A 14083-nucleotide genomic window follows, 5' to 3' on the forward strand; every position below is an offset into this window, starting at 1 on the left:
CAGTGGCTACAGTGGCTTGACAGCAGACACCAGCACCAAAAACAACCCATAATGACACTTATGGTAACTTCATGTGTGGTCGCCCAAGGATTGGCCTCTTCAAACATCAGCAAAGGTGCGCCATAAGAAGACACTCCGTCTGAAATGGAATGTTAGCTGCATGTTCATCATATTTCATAGATGGAAGGATGCTTACACGACAGATAGCTAATACTGATTTTTTTTTTCAATTCCCACTCAAAGACCACTCTAAAAAGGTAAGACATTATAAATCTTCCAACCTGAGGCACAGTATCAGAGTGTTCTGCTATCTTGTGAGATCCTGCGACATGCACTCCATTTCAAGTCTGATAGCACAGCTATTACTGTAGAAAATACGGCAATTGAGAAAGATAAAACATTCACCAACCAATATGTACAGGCGGCAATTTAATGCTAAGGTTCAGCAGACAAATGATTAATTCTATCAGTTTCGTTATTTGAGTCCCTTGATCAGAGGTTTTGAATATCTCTTTACAGATATAAGAATTGCTACATAATGGGTATTTAATTCTTGTGTTTCTGGGATCCTTTACTTGTGCTGCCTTTTATATTGGTTTCATTCTCACAGTGCACTGTGTTCTGAGAATATAACTTGTTCTAGCACTAAATTTGCCAGTGACCGAAGCCAAAATTAATAGGGATATTGTCTGGGTCAAACGGCATCAATGAATTGAGTCAGACAAATTAACTCAGGATTTAAAATGAATAAGTTGATGCATACTTTTAACACTGAAAATGTGAATTCGCATGTTAATATAAAATGTGTTACTGTAAACCCTGGTGTCAAGTATTTATCAACTACCACTTGCTTTTATCTACTGAACCAGGCTCATTGTAGCATAAGTTACTCAAGTGGAAGAGATTTGCAAAATGACGGTCTGTCTGTTCTTCACATTATTGATGCTTATACCATCGGGCAGAATCAGAAAATAGTGGCAATGCCAGAATAATGGTGCAAGGAAAGGGTTTACAAATGAATACTGCCTGAACGTCACTTCTATAATGTTACCGTTCTTCTTGCTGAACTTCTCCAGCAGCTGGAAAAGCCTGTGTATACAGAAACCTGAAAATCGCTTTCATAGAATCATAGAATCCCTATAGTGCAGAAGGAGGCCATTTGGCCCATCGAGTCTGCACCGACCACAATCCCACCCAGGCCCCATGCATTTACCCTGGCTCGTCCCCCTGACACTAAGGTCAATTTAGCATGGCCAATCCACCTAACTCGCACATCTTTGGACTGTGGGAGGAAACCGGAGCACCCAGAGGAAACTCACGCAGTCAAGGGGAGAACTGTGCAAACTTCACACGGACAGTGACCTAAGCTGGGAATCGAACCCAGGTCCCTGGCGCTGTGAGGCAGCAGTGCTAACCATTGTGCCACCGTGCCACCCATTGTTGCCTTGTGTGGACTAAGACATGGTTGGAATAAAAAGGCAATCGCAAGGTTCATCCCTGTATGACACTGGTAGGGAATAAGTCCATTTGATAGGTAGCCTCTGGAAGCATGCATGTTCACAGGATCTTAGATAATTACTGATGAAGAAAACTGTTTGGTCCATATTAATTTATTAATCTAACACCCCTCCATGTAGCATTGAATTGTTTCTTAAGTAACTCACAAAGTTTTTACTTTCACAGAACTTTCTAGACGTTTCTACAACCATTGATTATAGAATCATTTACGGAACAGAAGAAGCCATTCATCATGTCCGTGCTGGCTCTGGCTGAGCAATCCCGCTGCCCTGCTTGGTCTCCTTAGCACCTGAGCAAATTTATTTCCTTCACATGCTCATCCAATTTACTTTTGAAATCAGCGATTATCTCTGCTTCCATCACCCTCATGGGAAGAGCGTTCCAGGTCATTACCACTCGCACTCCTCTTCCTAACACTCACCCCAATTCTTGCCCAACATCTTGAATTTGTGCCACCTGTTCCTTGTGCGATATGCTAACCGGAACAGTGTGTCCTTGTCTACCTTATCCACGCTTGTCATCATCATCTCTATCAGACCTCCTCTCAATCTCATTTGCTCCAAGCAGAGCAAGCTTCCCCAACCTAAACTTGTAGCTAAAATCATTCCTTGCATCTAGAAGAATTTCATGACCTTAGTCCAAAAATGACACTTCGGTCGTTTAAATCCATACCTCCTTATCCTACTCCTACATTTCAATCTTAAGTAATGCAGTATTCTAAGTCAGCTTTTTCTATACTCTTAGAAATCCTGTGTATCTTTTCAAAAATCACCTCTCAAATCCCCAGGTTTCTTTATCTTTCTTCCTCACTCAGACCCCTGACATTAGCGTACAATGGGAGTGAATGGTTCTTCAGCAGAGAAGCTGTTCAAAGAGAATGGGGAGTTGGGAGGTAAGTCCTTTCAGCAGGACGCTGTCTCTACCCAGGACCTTCAGGAAGCAATTTCCTACCTCACTCTAAGCAAGGAATAATTTGTGCAACATATCTGCTTCATTAAGGAGGTGCACTCTGAATTATTCCACCTGTTCTGGGCAGAATTGCAGCCTCAGAGCAGGACGGGGGCAGTTTTGTCAGTGGCTGTAAAGGTGACCCTAGGTTTGAGACTTCTTCACATGGCTCCTTTATGCCTGGAGTAGGCAATATCTCCAACATCTCAGTTTGTCCTTCACTGCTGCATAAGAGAGGGCATTGATGCTATCCAATGAGAGAGGCATACAGTACATTCTTCCATGGAGAAGCAGGCAGTGAATGTTTTTAAAGTTTATTTATTAGTGTCACAAATAGGTTTACATTCACACTGCAATGAAGTTGCTGTGAAAATCCCGTCGTCGTCGCACTCCAGCGCCTGCTCAGGAACACTGAGGGAGAAGTTAGCATGGCCAATGCACCTAACCAGCATGTCTTTCAGACTGTAGGAGAAAACCGGAGCACCCGGAGGAAACCCACGCAGACACAGGGAGAACATGCAGACTCTACACAGACAGTGACCCAAGCTGGGAATCGAACCCGGGTCCCTGACGCTATGAGGCAGCAATGGTAACCACTATGCCACCGTGCATGGCCAGGATAGTGGCATACCCCATGGTGCAGACTGCCATTAACTACACACACATTGCTTTACAGGCATCTAAATCCTAATTCAGAGATAAAACATCCTGCAAAGGGTTTCACTGCCTTAATATTCAGTTGATATGACCGTATGCAATATGTCTTGTAGGTCAATGATCAGTATCCTAAGAACTGTGATGATGCGTTTATTCTGCTTTACAATCTGAATTTGAGCCACTATGAATCTTAGGGTGGTTGCTGCGCAGTCAGAGGTATCCATTGACCGTGTGGTTTATGACTCCAGAGTGCAACCGCACATGTCAGCAGTAATCGTATAACAAGAGATATACTGTTACAAGAAATGTCATTGAGCAGGCCACTGGGCTGCCCATATAATAGTTCCAATGCTTGGAATACTGTAGAGGAACCCTAGATCCCCAGAGCCCATGGCGCAATTCATTGTGGACTGCTGCATCTGGGGCACCATTACGAGGGCAGAGATCTTGCTGCAGCTATAAGGCTAGCCTCTGGGAAGGAGGAAAAAGGGCGGAGGCAACAAACACATCACTTTCCAGCAGTGTTTGACTTATCTGATTGCGGTGCTAGTGAACACAACCAAATACTCGATTCAGCAAAGTTTCATACCTTCCCATCCCACTATTACTGACCCTCACAACATCCTCTTGGTTACTATTCTGAAATAAGAGCCACTAAACATTCTTTTTAAAAATTTATTAGTCACAAGTAGTCTTACATTAACACTACAATGAAATTCCTGTGAAAATCCCCTAGTCGCCACACTCCGGCGCCTGTTCGGGTACACTGAGGGAGAATTTAGCATGGCCAATGCACCTAACCAGCACTTCTTTCGGACTGTGGGAGGAAACTGGAGCACCCGGAGGAAACTCACGCAGACATGGGGAGAACTTCAGCCGCTGGAATAAGCGAGGTAGACTGCTGTCATCATGGCTGCAACGCCAGTGTTCAAAGCAGCTTGGGTCACACAGACTGTGACCCAAGCTGAGAATCAAGCCCAAGTCCCAGAACCCAGGTCCCAAACATCCCAAGCTAACTTTATTATTCAAACCATCCAATATTACATACAAAAGTCCAACTAATCACCCTTCGTGCCTGTGCCTTTGCCTGTTCTAGTGCTCCCACGTAGAACTAGAGCTACCCCAGTGGCTGCATTATAGCTTGTTGGACAGTTGGCCCAGATGGGCTACATCCTAGAGTTCTAAAGGAGATAGCTGAAGAAATAGTGGAGGCGTTAGTTATGATCTTTCAAAAGTCACTGGAGTCAGGGAAAGTCCCAGAGGATTGGAAAATCGCTGTTGTAACCCCACTGTTCAAGAAGGGAACAAGAAAAAAGATGGAAAATTATAGGCCAATTAGCCTAACCTCAGTTGTTGGCAAAATTCTAGAATCCATCGTTAAGGATGAGATTTCTAAATTCTTGGAAGTGCAGGGTCGGATTAAGACAAGTCAGCATGGATTTAGTAAGGGGAGGTCGTGCCTGACAAACCTGTTAGAGTTCTTTGAAGAGATAACAAATAGGTTAGACCAAGGAGAGCCAATGGATGTTATCTATCTTGACTTCCAAAAGGCCTTTGACAAGGTGCCTCACGGGAGACTGCTGAGTAAAATAAGGGCCCATGGTATTCGAGGCAAGGTACTAACATGGATTGACGATTGGCTGTCAGACAGAAGGCAGAGAGTTGGGATAAAAGGTTCTTTCTCAGAATGGCAACCGGTGACAAGTGGTGTCCCGCAGGGTTCAGTGTTGGGGCCACAGCTGTTCTCTTTATATATTAATGATCTAGATGACGGGACTGGGAGCATTCTGGCCAAGTTTGCCGATGATACAAAGATAGGTGGAGGGGCAGGTAGTATTGAGGAGGTGGGGAGGCTGCAGAAAGATTTAGACAGTTTAGGAGAGTGGTCCAAGAAGTGGCTGATGAAATTCAACGTGGGCAAGTGCGAGGTCGTACACTTTGGAAAAAAGAATAGAGGCATGGACTATTTTCTAAACGGTGACAAAATTCATAATGCTAAAGTGCAAAGGGACTTGGGAGTCCTAGTCCAGGATTCTCTAAAGGTAAACTTGCAGGTTGAGTCCGTAATTAAGAAAGCAAATGTAATGTTGTCATTTATCTCAAGAGGCTTGGAATACAAAAGCAGGGATGTACTTCTGAGGCTTTATAAAGCACTGGTTAGGCCCCATTTGGAGTACTGTGAGCAATTTTGGGCCCCACACCTCAGGAAGGACATACTGGCACTGGAGCGGGTCCAGCGGAGATTCACACGGATGATCCCAGGAATGGTAGGCCTGACATACGATGAACGTCTGAGGATCGTGGGATTATATTCATTGGAGTTTAGGAGGTTGAGGGGAGATCTGATAGAAACTTACAAGATAATGAACGGCTTAGATAGGATGGACGTAGGGAAGTTGTTTCCATTAACAGGGGAGACTAGGACGCGGGGGCACAGCCTTAGAATAAAAGGGAGTCACTTTAGAACAGAGATGAGGAGAAATTTCTTCAGCCAGAGAGTGGTGGGTCTGTGGAATTCATTGCCACAGAGGGCTGTGGAGGCCGAGACGTTGAGCGTCTTCAAGACAGAAATTGATAAATTCTTGATTTCTCGAGGAATTAAGGGCTATGGGGAGAGAGCGGGTAAATGGAGTTGAAATCAACCATGATTGAATGGTGGAGTGGACTCGATGGGCCGAATGGCCTTACTTCCGCTCCTATGTCTTATGGTCTTATGGTCTTAGTTGCTAACTCTCTGTGGGGGAGTTTGCAGAGGACCTTGCAGCATGACTCTGAGCAGCTCTGGGAGTCAAAAGCCAGGCTTTGGATTCTACTACCACAATATGAACAGCAGCAATCTAGGCTGCTTGGCTCTGTCTAACTGTAAAAGAACAGGCAGAGTGGTAGTTGAGGGAGGAAGGTTCGTGCTCTGTGGTGCCAATGCTGCTCTCCCCAGGGTGATACTTCAACAATCCTAGTATGTGTTAGAGAACAGATAGCTGCGTTGTTATGAGACGCTGCAAGCTGCTTTGAACACTGGCGTTGCAGCCATGATGACAGCAGTCTACCTCGCTTATTCCAGCGGCTGATGGACGTTATGTGCATTTTTCATGTGCTCTTCCTTTATATTGGGTTTCCAGAATTTGTTATTCTTCTTTCGGCTCACAAGCTGTAACATGTACGAGTAAAAATAACGCATGTGTAAGTAAAGAAATGTGTACAGTGATAAAAGAACAAGAAGTACAAAATATCGAGATGGATAGGAAAGAAAGTTTACATAAAGAACCTACGAAGGGATTTAAATAGGTTAAGTCAGTGGGCAAAACTTTGTCGGGAAGAATAAAAGCCATTTGCTGAAATGGTGCCAGGGACATGTTCACATTTTCAGCTCATGTCTCATCAATGCAAAATCTTCTGCTTATTCATTTGCAATGAAACCCAGACAAACTTCCCCTTCATCCATCAGAAAAAGTTTCCATTGCTTTTGAGAATGCGGGAGATCAAAGTGAGGTCATTTTAAAGTTCTTAAGAGTCTGCGGAATAGTCTTTACCAACAATAGATCACTTATTAAATTTTAAGTGCTTCAGGTTAATGCTAGCAGTAGTGGCAGAATGTTAGTGTAGACTAATAATTTCATTTTTTCTGTAATTGTGAATCAATATGAACTCAGGATTGTCAGAGGGACGCTATGAACAGATACAAAAATGATTACTTGCGGTGGCTCAGATTCATTTAGTGTGAAGTGGAGATTTGATCAACAGCAAGCTGGGCAGACTAAACATTGATTGTACAGTTCCACTGTCAGTAATGAAAGAAGCTTGGCAGAGTTAGAAGGAGATACATTTCCTTTCATGCTCTATTAAGGCCATTAAAATACAATATCAGCAAAGTGCTCATGGAATCATTGGACTGGTAGTTGTTGCACCAGTGAGACTCCTGGAGTCTTACTGACAGCTTGGTAGGCAGACAGTAAAGAGTAGTTTTGATCTATCCAATATTGGCTTTTACTTTTTCTTCCAAGAATCAATTTTAAATTGTCTTCAATACTGTTTAATTTGTCGCTAACTCAGCTTAACCACAAAAGTGAGCATTGCCAATAACAGCTCTTTCCTCAGAAGCAGTGAGTAATATTTCCCGGTTCTGAAGGGCTGGTAGCCACAAAAGTAGCGGGGAGTTGTACTGAGACATTCCCTCAATATTTCCCTGCTGCCAGGGAGTTTTCTCGGGGATGGGGCAGCGTGCCGATTGGCGGCACTGTCAGGCTGCCAACCTGTTTAATGTTGGCCCAACTGCAGCAGTCCAGGTTGGGCGTCATCAGAGTTAGAGGCTTCATCCTCCAAAGCTGGAAGCGCTGGCAGCAAAGGCTGCCGGAGGGAATTCCCCTCCGATTGGAGGGACCTACCTGCCTGCCCCCCACTAAAAGTTGTATTAGTTATCAATTCTCCAAGGGTGCCTCCATATGGAAATGCTCTCATGTTCTCCTCACTGCCTCAGCTGTGCGCAATTCTCCTGGTAGCTCTCTCGCACTGACAGACCTGTGAACAGATCAGTGGGCGGCACAGTGGCACAGTGGTTAGCACTGCTGCCTCACAGCACCAGAGACCCAGGTTCAATGCCCGGCTTGAGTCACTGTCAGTCCAGAGTCTGCACGTTATCCCTGAGTCTGCGTGAGCTTCCTCCGCGTGCTCCGGTTTCCTCCCACAGACGTGCTGGTTAGTTGCATTGGCCATGCTAAATTCTTCCTCAGTGTTCCCGAACAGGCGCCGGAGTGTGGCAACCAGGGGATTTTTTCACAGTAACCTCATTGCAGTGTTAATGTAAGCCTGCTTGTGACAGTAAGAAATAAACCTTTAAAAAAACCTCAGACTGGGCCAGCAACATCATGAGCTCCCCCATCATCCTGAATTAAATGGTGAGATTAGAAGCAGCCAAACAGGAGGCTGCCTCTTGGAAAATCACTCCCTGATCTGTCTCACTTGGTGACATTGGGGCCCTGCAAGAAAATCTTGCCCAGTATTCATGAAGAAGACTGGAAATCATTCACATGTAATGGAAAGAATACAACTGACTCTATAGAACTGAAATCCAAACTCAGTTAATGAAGATCTTGATGAAGATTTAGCTTTCTTGGCTGACTATGGCCCATCCCCCGACTACCCTGATGCGAAACCAATTATCCCCCCACCTCCCATCTACCTGCTGACATCCACAACTCCTCTCCCGATCTCCCAATGACACCCTCCTCCCCAACCAATTCTACTACCCCCCCCACCCCTCCCCCCCCCACTGACCACCACATCCCTTTAACTCATCCTGACCCCTCCACGGTCAACTTGAACCCCAATTTGTCGCTAACTCAGCTTAACCACAAAGGTGAGCATTGCCAATAACAGCTCTTTCCTCAGAAGCAGTGAGTAATATTTCCCGGTTCTGAAGGGCTGGTAGCCACAAAAGTAGCGGGGAGTTGTACTGAGACATTCCCTCAATATTCCCCTGCTGCCAGGGAATTTTCTCGGGGACGGGGCAGCGTGCTGATTGGCGGCACTGTCAGGCTGCCAACCTGTTTAATGTTGGCCCAACTGCAGCAGTCCAGGGTTGGGCGTCATCAGAGTTAGAGGCTTCATCCTCCAAAGCTGGAATCCAACTCATTCTACCACCCCAATTAGAATCTGACCCCCAACCCTCTCCCACTGGTCATCTGACCTTGACTGCCATTCTAAACACTTACCTTGGCTTTTCAAAGAAGCTAGGACTTTTAAACTTGCCTACTTTACAACAGCTAACGCAGTAAGAAAGGGGACATGGCTCCCTTTCATCTGACTCTGCTGCCCTAGACTGAGGCCTTGGGAACCCACTGCGCTGCACTTTCCTCATTGGCCTGAGTCGGAAGGTCAGGTGAGAAAGGTGCAACTCCCAAACAAGGTAGAGAAGAAGGAGCAGAGTGGCAAATCCAACTGTGATTGCTACGTCTTGGAAGCTCTAGCATTTGAGCTTGTGCGGCACGGTGGCACAGTGGTTAGCACTGCTGCCTCACAGCGCCAGGGACCTGGGTTCAATTCCCGGCTTGGCTCACTGTCTGTGTGGAGTTTGCACATTCTCTCCGTGTCTGCGTGGGTTTCCTCCGGGTGCTTGGGTTTCCTTCCACAGCCCAAAGATGTGCGGGTTAGGTGGATTGGCCATGCTAAATTGCCCCTTAGTGTTAGGGGGACTAGCTAGGGTAAATGCAAGGGGCTATGGGAATAGGGCCTAGGTGGGGATTGTGGTTGGTCAGACTCAATGGGCTGAATGGCCTACTTCTGCACTGTAGGATTCAATGATCTATGATTAAGGGAAAAGAACATAAAGCGAAATATAGCTGATGAAGGAGCAGCGCTCCGAAAGCTTGTGATTCCAAATAAACTTGTTGGGCTTTAACCTGGTGTTCTTCTGTGCCCATCCCAGTCCAACGCCAGCATTTCCACCTCACGAAATATACCTGAAATAGTAAAATTCTCAGTGGACTGAAGGAAGAAAAGAATTTAAGGATGACTGAACACGGATCTTTGAAAGGGAGATAACAGATGGAAACAAAAAGCAAATCAAATGCTGCCTTTTTAAAGAGAGACATTGATAAATTTGTGCAATGGTATCATGTGATTTGCGGCATGGATGGAAAACTGGTGATTGTAGATCGGTTGGCATGTCCAGTTTTTCTTTCCATTGACAAGTTTGTTTCTGCTCCAGTAGAGTATTAATGCAGTTTCAGGCATCCCGTTACAGAAGAGGTATTGAGACCCAGGAATAGGTGCAAAGTAGATTCATTTGAATGACTGGGTGAGAGGGTATGGTTATAATGAGAGATTTGAATAAATAGAAATTCACAGAAAAAGATAATGCTAGGGAGGCAACATGTCCCTGCCAGTGTCTTGCAAACAGTCCTTCTTTTGTTATTTGATGGGCGCCTTCATATTGATGTCTGCACGCAGCCAGGATGGTGCTCTCACTCTAGCAGATACTGGCAACCACTTGCTATTTACCATTCTGCTGTTCCCTTCTTTTGGGTTTTTTTGAGAACTAGTATAGATACTGCAGGAAAAGATATTCTTTTATATTGTTTGATTATTTCTTAACTTTTCAACGTTGTTTCAAACATTGAACAATTAGTGGGCATAGTTTTTTCTTTATTCATTGGTGGGACATGGGCATCACTGGCTGACCAGCACTTATTGCCCATCCATTGTCACCTAAGGGCAGTTGCTGTGGCTGTGGAGTCACATGTAGGCCAGATCGGTTAAGGACAGCAGATTTCTTTCTCTAAGGGAAACTTGTGAACCAGATGGGTTTTTCCGACAATTGACAATGGTCATCAGTAGATTTTTAATTCCAGATTTTTTTTATTGAATTCAAATTCCACCATCTGCTGTGGTGGGATTTGAACAGGTCACTCAGAACATTAGCTGAGTCTCTGGATTAATAGTCTAGCGATAATACCACTAGGCCATCGCCTTCCCATGAGTTCCATGACTCAAATGCATGTTGGCTTCTTTTTACCTTTTAGTATAACTGCTATGGCTTAAGTATTGGGGGCTGTTTGCAAGACTCTGCTTCTAGCACAGATCAGATAGTGTTAGAACAATATGAACCCAATTCTCTGACCCATGCTTGGTGCTAGCAAGGCCCTGTGCCTGTTACAGATGTCCACAAAATCCATTGTTTATTCTTTAGTTTCTCAGTGGTGTGTATTTTAATTGCATCTTTCCTCATTTCATTCCGAAAGCAATTTCTCTTCAATTACATTATCATCTAATGTATTTTTCCAATTAATCCTTTGTGATTTCTTATCCCAGCGTAAACATTTAATTTTCTGAAGTCTGGCTGTATAATTGTAATTGTCCTTAATTCTCTTCAGTAACTCTCATCCTGCATTATGATCATGTGTCTAAATGCTGAGGTTTAATGGTTTAATTACTTTCTTTCTAATTAGTAAATAATGGATTTGTTTGGTTCAAATTAAATAGTTCTTCTAATGCAATATTAATCTATGTAAATATATTGTAAATAAAGCAATTTATAGACATCAAGACTCTGTGATATAATAGACTGATGCAGTTTGTTGTAAAGTATCATTATTAGGTCTGAAGCACCATTGTTGGTGAGTGTTAACAGCCTGTGAATCTCAATAAATTAAAATGGTGGAAGCAGAAACTTACATTGCACCCCACCTATCTCAGGTTAAGAAAATGAATCATCTCTAAGGTCATTACAACAGTTAAATAAAATAGAAAACATCAACACTCCTTGAAATAATATGAATCATCAACTCTTTAACTGACTGATCTCTGCAGGGGGCTCGCTATTGCACTTAATTAAAAGTTAACAAACTTCATGTTTGTTAAAGCCATTCCAAAGCAGGCAAAGGCATTCCAAAGATTAAAACTGACTGTTCTTCATCTGATCTGCTAAATTTTGTTCACCTTTGTGTTCAATTTGACCAGCTTGTGAAGAGGTTAACCCTGTAACCTTGTAAATTTGTCTTTGCCGTGGCTTTCCCCAGAGAACTTTGAGTACAGAGTGACAGTAAGTAAACCTTGCCACATGGTCTGTGTGCAAATGATTTTAGGAAGTGTTGATGGATTTGGCAGACTGAATATTGAACACTGATGAGGACACACATTCTGTCCAGTATCAGCTAGCAATGCAGCCAAAGAAGAAATGTGAGTTTTAAATTGCTTCCATAGCCCACGGGGAGCAGGATTGCTCTTCTGGGCCCCACAAAAATGCCCTGGGCTGGGCCCACTCTCCAACTCCTTTCCCCTTCCAGGGGTTTTCTGCCGGTAGGTAGAACTGATGTCCCAACCAGCTGGTACTGCTGTGACCCAGAGCTATGGTGGAACATCCATTTAGCGTCTGAAGTTTGGTTGGAGGGTTCATTGAGGCTGGAAAAGGCAGCCTCCCAGACAATATGCAGGTTCAGCCTCCCAGAAAATAAGATCAAACCTAGAATGTGCCCTGTAAATGGAGTCAATTTCTGGTGGTATTTGATTGTGTCATTATCGTTTAGTGGTTACCATTGTTGGGTCGGTGGAATGCAGCATGTCACTGTTGTATGCTATTGCTCCTGTGTTGGGGGTCTTCTTGCATTTTTGAAATTGCAATACAAAGGAGGTTACTCTGAACTTATCACTTCATGTTTTTCTTACAGATACTGGCTGACGAACAAGATTTACATCAAGCGACCAAGCACAGGCTTGCTGATGTATACACTTTCAACTCGATTCTGTGATGAGATCCACCTTTACGGATACTGGCCTTTCCCAAAAGATGCAAAGGGGGCACCAGTTAAATACCACTACTATGACAACTTAAAGTACAGATATTTTTCTAATGCTGGACCACACCGAATGCCACTGGAGTTCAAAACATTAAAATCTTTACATGACAAAGGAGCTCTGAAACTAACAACAGGGAAATGTGTGTAACCCTAGATGTCAAGGCTGAAAAGCAGAGTTGGTGCGATATTTGCACACTGTAGATTTTATGTGAAAAGGTAACTCCTCGGTGATAATTACAACAATGCTGTGAAGTGCCCCATTGCCCAGTTACATTTACAGCCTCAGATTGTTGTGATGAAATAATATAATCTCACTGTTAGGAGCAAAGATGTGTTAACAATGATTGAATATTGATTGACAGAATGGTTCAGGTCTGTGAGCACTGTCATCACTAGTAGGGCTGTGCATTTATTGTTGCCTCAGAAGTCCTGAGGACTAATCAGACTTGGTGTTAACTAGAGGTCAGTATTTGTCTTGAGCAGCTGTCTCAGCAAGCAATCAATGCCAAAGTGCTTTCTGAGTGTTATACAACTGAGTCACAGTTTTAAGATACAATGTTATTGTCTGCATATGTGAATCAGCCAAGGGTATTATCAGCTATAAGAATCAAAAGGCCATGAGAGGACTGAAGGTCTGATAGCACCCCAGCTCGGTGTTGTTGGTAGTTTTATAGCTCAATGAATGTAAAGAAGTTGTCGTATGTGGTGTGCTGAATGTTAACTGTAAAAAGTTAAAGGTGCCCTCCCTGCTGGTACCAAAGATCTTTATATACTGATCCTGTTAGAAGTTGCTTGTAAAGACTGGTATTTCGGAAATTATAGGGTAAAGTGTTTTGTGCAATTGCTACATTTGTGGTTTCAGCAGGAGGAACCAGGAGAAAAAGAAGGAAGAGTGGACAGAATAAAAAGCACAAGTCTTATTTAAACAAAAGCACAGATTACCAGATCCTTAAAACATGGGGAATTCTACTCTAACATTTTTTTAAAAATCGAATTCGAAAAGTTCACTCTACCAAATGCTCTGAATCATGCTGTGAGTATTGGAAAAGTCCTACTTCTGACCTTGCAATTCCCTATTCACAGCACAACCATCATCTGCACCATTTCTCCTTTCTGTAAATATTATGTATATTCTGTGGTAACATTGTAAAATTTCTGCCTCCTTTTAAATTATTTGTTTCTGTAATTCTTTAAAACCCACCTTGGAGGATCCCAGGTCAACAGTGCGTGGTCCCAGTCCCTAATGTTGAAGTATGTTTCTTGATTGCACAATACCAAACGGAAGTGTGGTTGCTACAAAGCTGGGAATTAGCAGGAGTGAGCCAGGACCTTCCCAGACTTGGACCCCCCCCCCCCCCCCCCCGCAACATTTAGATTGTCTTCTGCGAATGCTGGAACAGAACCTCAGTATCCGCTTACTTGGAATGTCTTAGAGAGTATGTACAGTGGAAATTTCTAGAGACGGCTGCACATAGGTTTGCTGAGACTACTCATTTACATTCCCACTGGCGCAAGTGTTGGTGTGAAAATATTATAAAACAGCCACAAGCAACTGGCAATTTATGCGCAGCTTTTAAAAACAAATTTCAACAGACTGGGCAATGAGCAGAGGAGCCAGGAACAGTGCTTCGCTCTTTCTTTTCACTTTCATATAATTTCACTGCCTGTCT

General features: G+C 43.7%; 1 protein-coding gene across 1 annotated transcript in view; it reads left to right on the plus strand.

Annotated features, from left to right (window-relative positions):
- The window catches only part of st8sia4 (ST8 alpha-N-acetyl-neuraminide alpha-2,8-sialyltransferase 4), a 68135-nt gene extending 54555 nt beyond the window's left edge, over positions 1–13580 (plus strand). The window contains exon 5 of the mRNA XM_078214723.1: positions 12285–13580. Coding sequence (XP_078070849.1) covers positions 12285–12561 — 277 coding nt within the window. The 3' untranslated portion in view covers positions 12562–13580. The remainder of the gene's footprint in view (positions 1–12284) is intronic.
- The last annotated feature ends 503 nt before the right edge of the window (positions 13581–14083 follow it).

The sequence above is a fragment of the Mustelus asterias genome, chromosome 6 (assembly GCF_964213995.1).
Source record: "Mustelus asterias chromosome 6, sMusAst1.hap1.1, whole genome shotgun sequence".
In the NCBI taxonomy this organism is placed as follows: domain Eukaryota; kingdom Metazoa; phylum Chordata; class Chondrichthyes; order Carcharhiniformes; family Triakidae; genus Mustelus; species Mustelus asterias.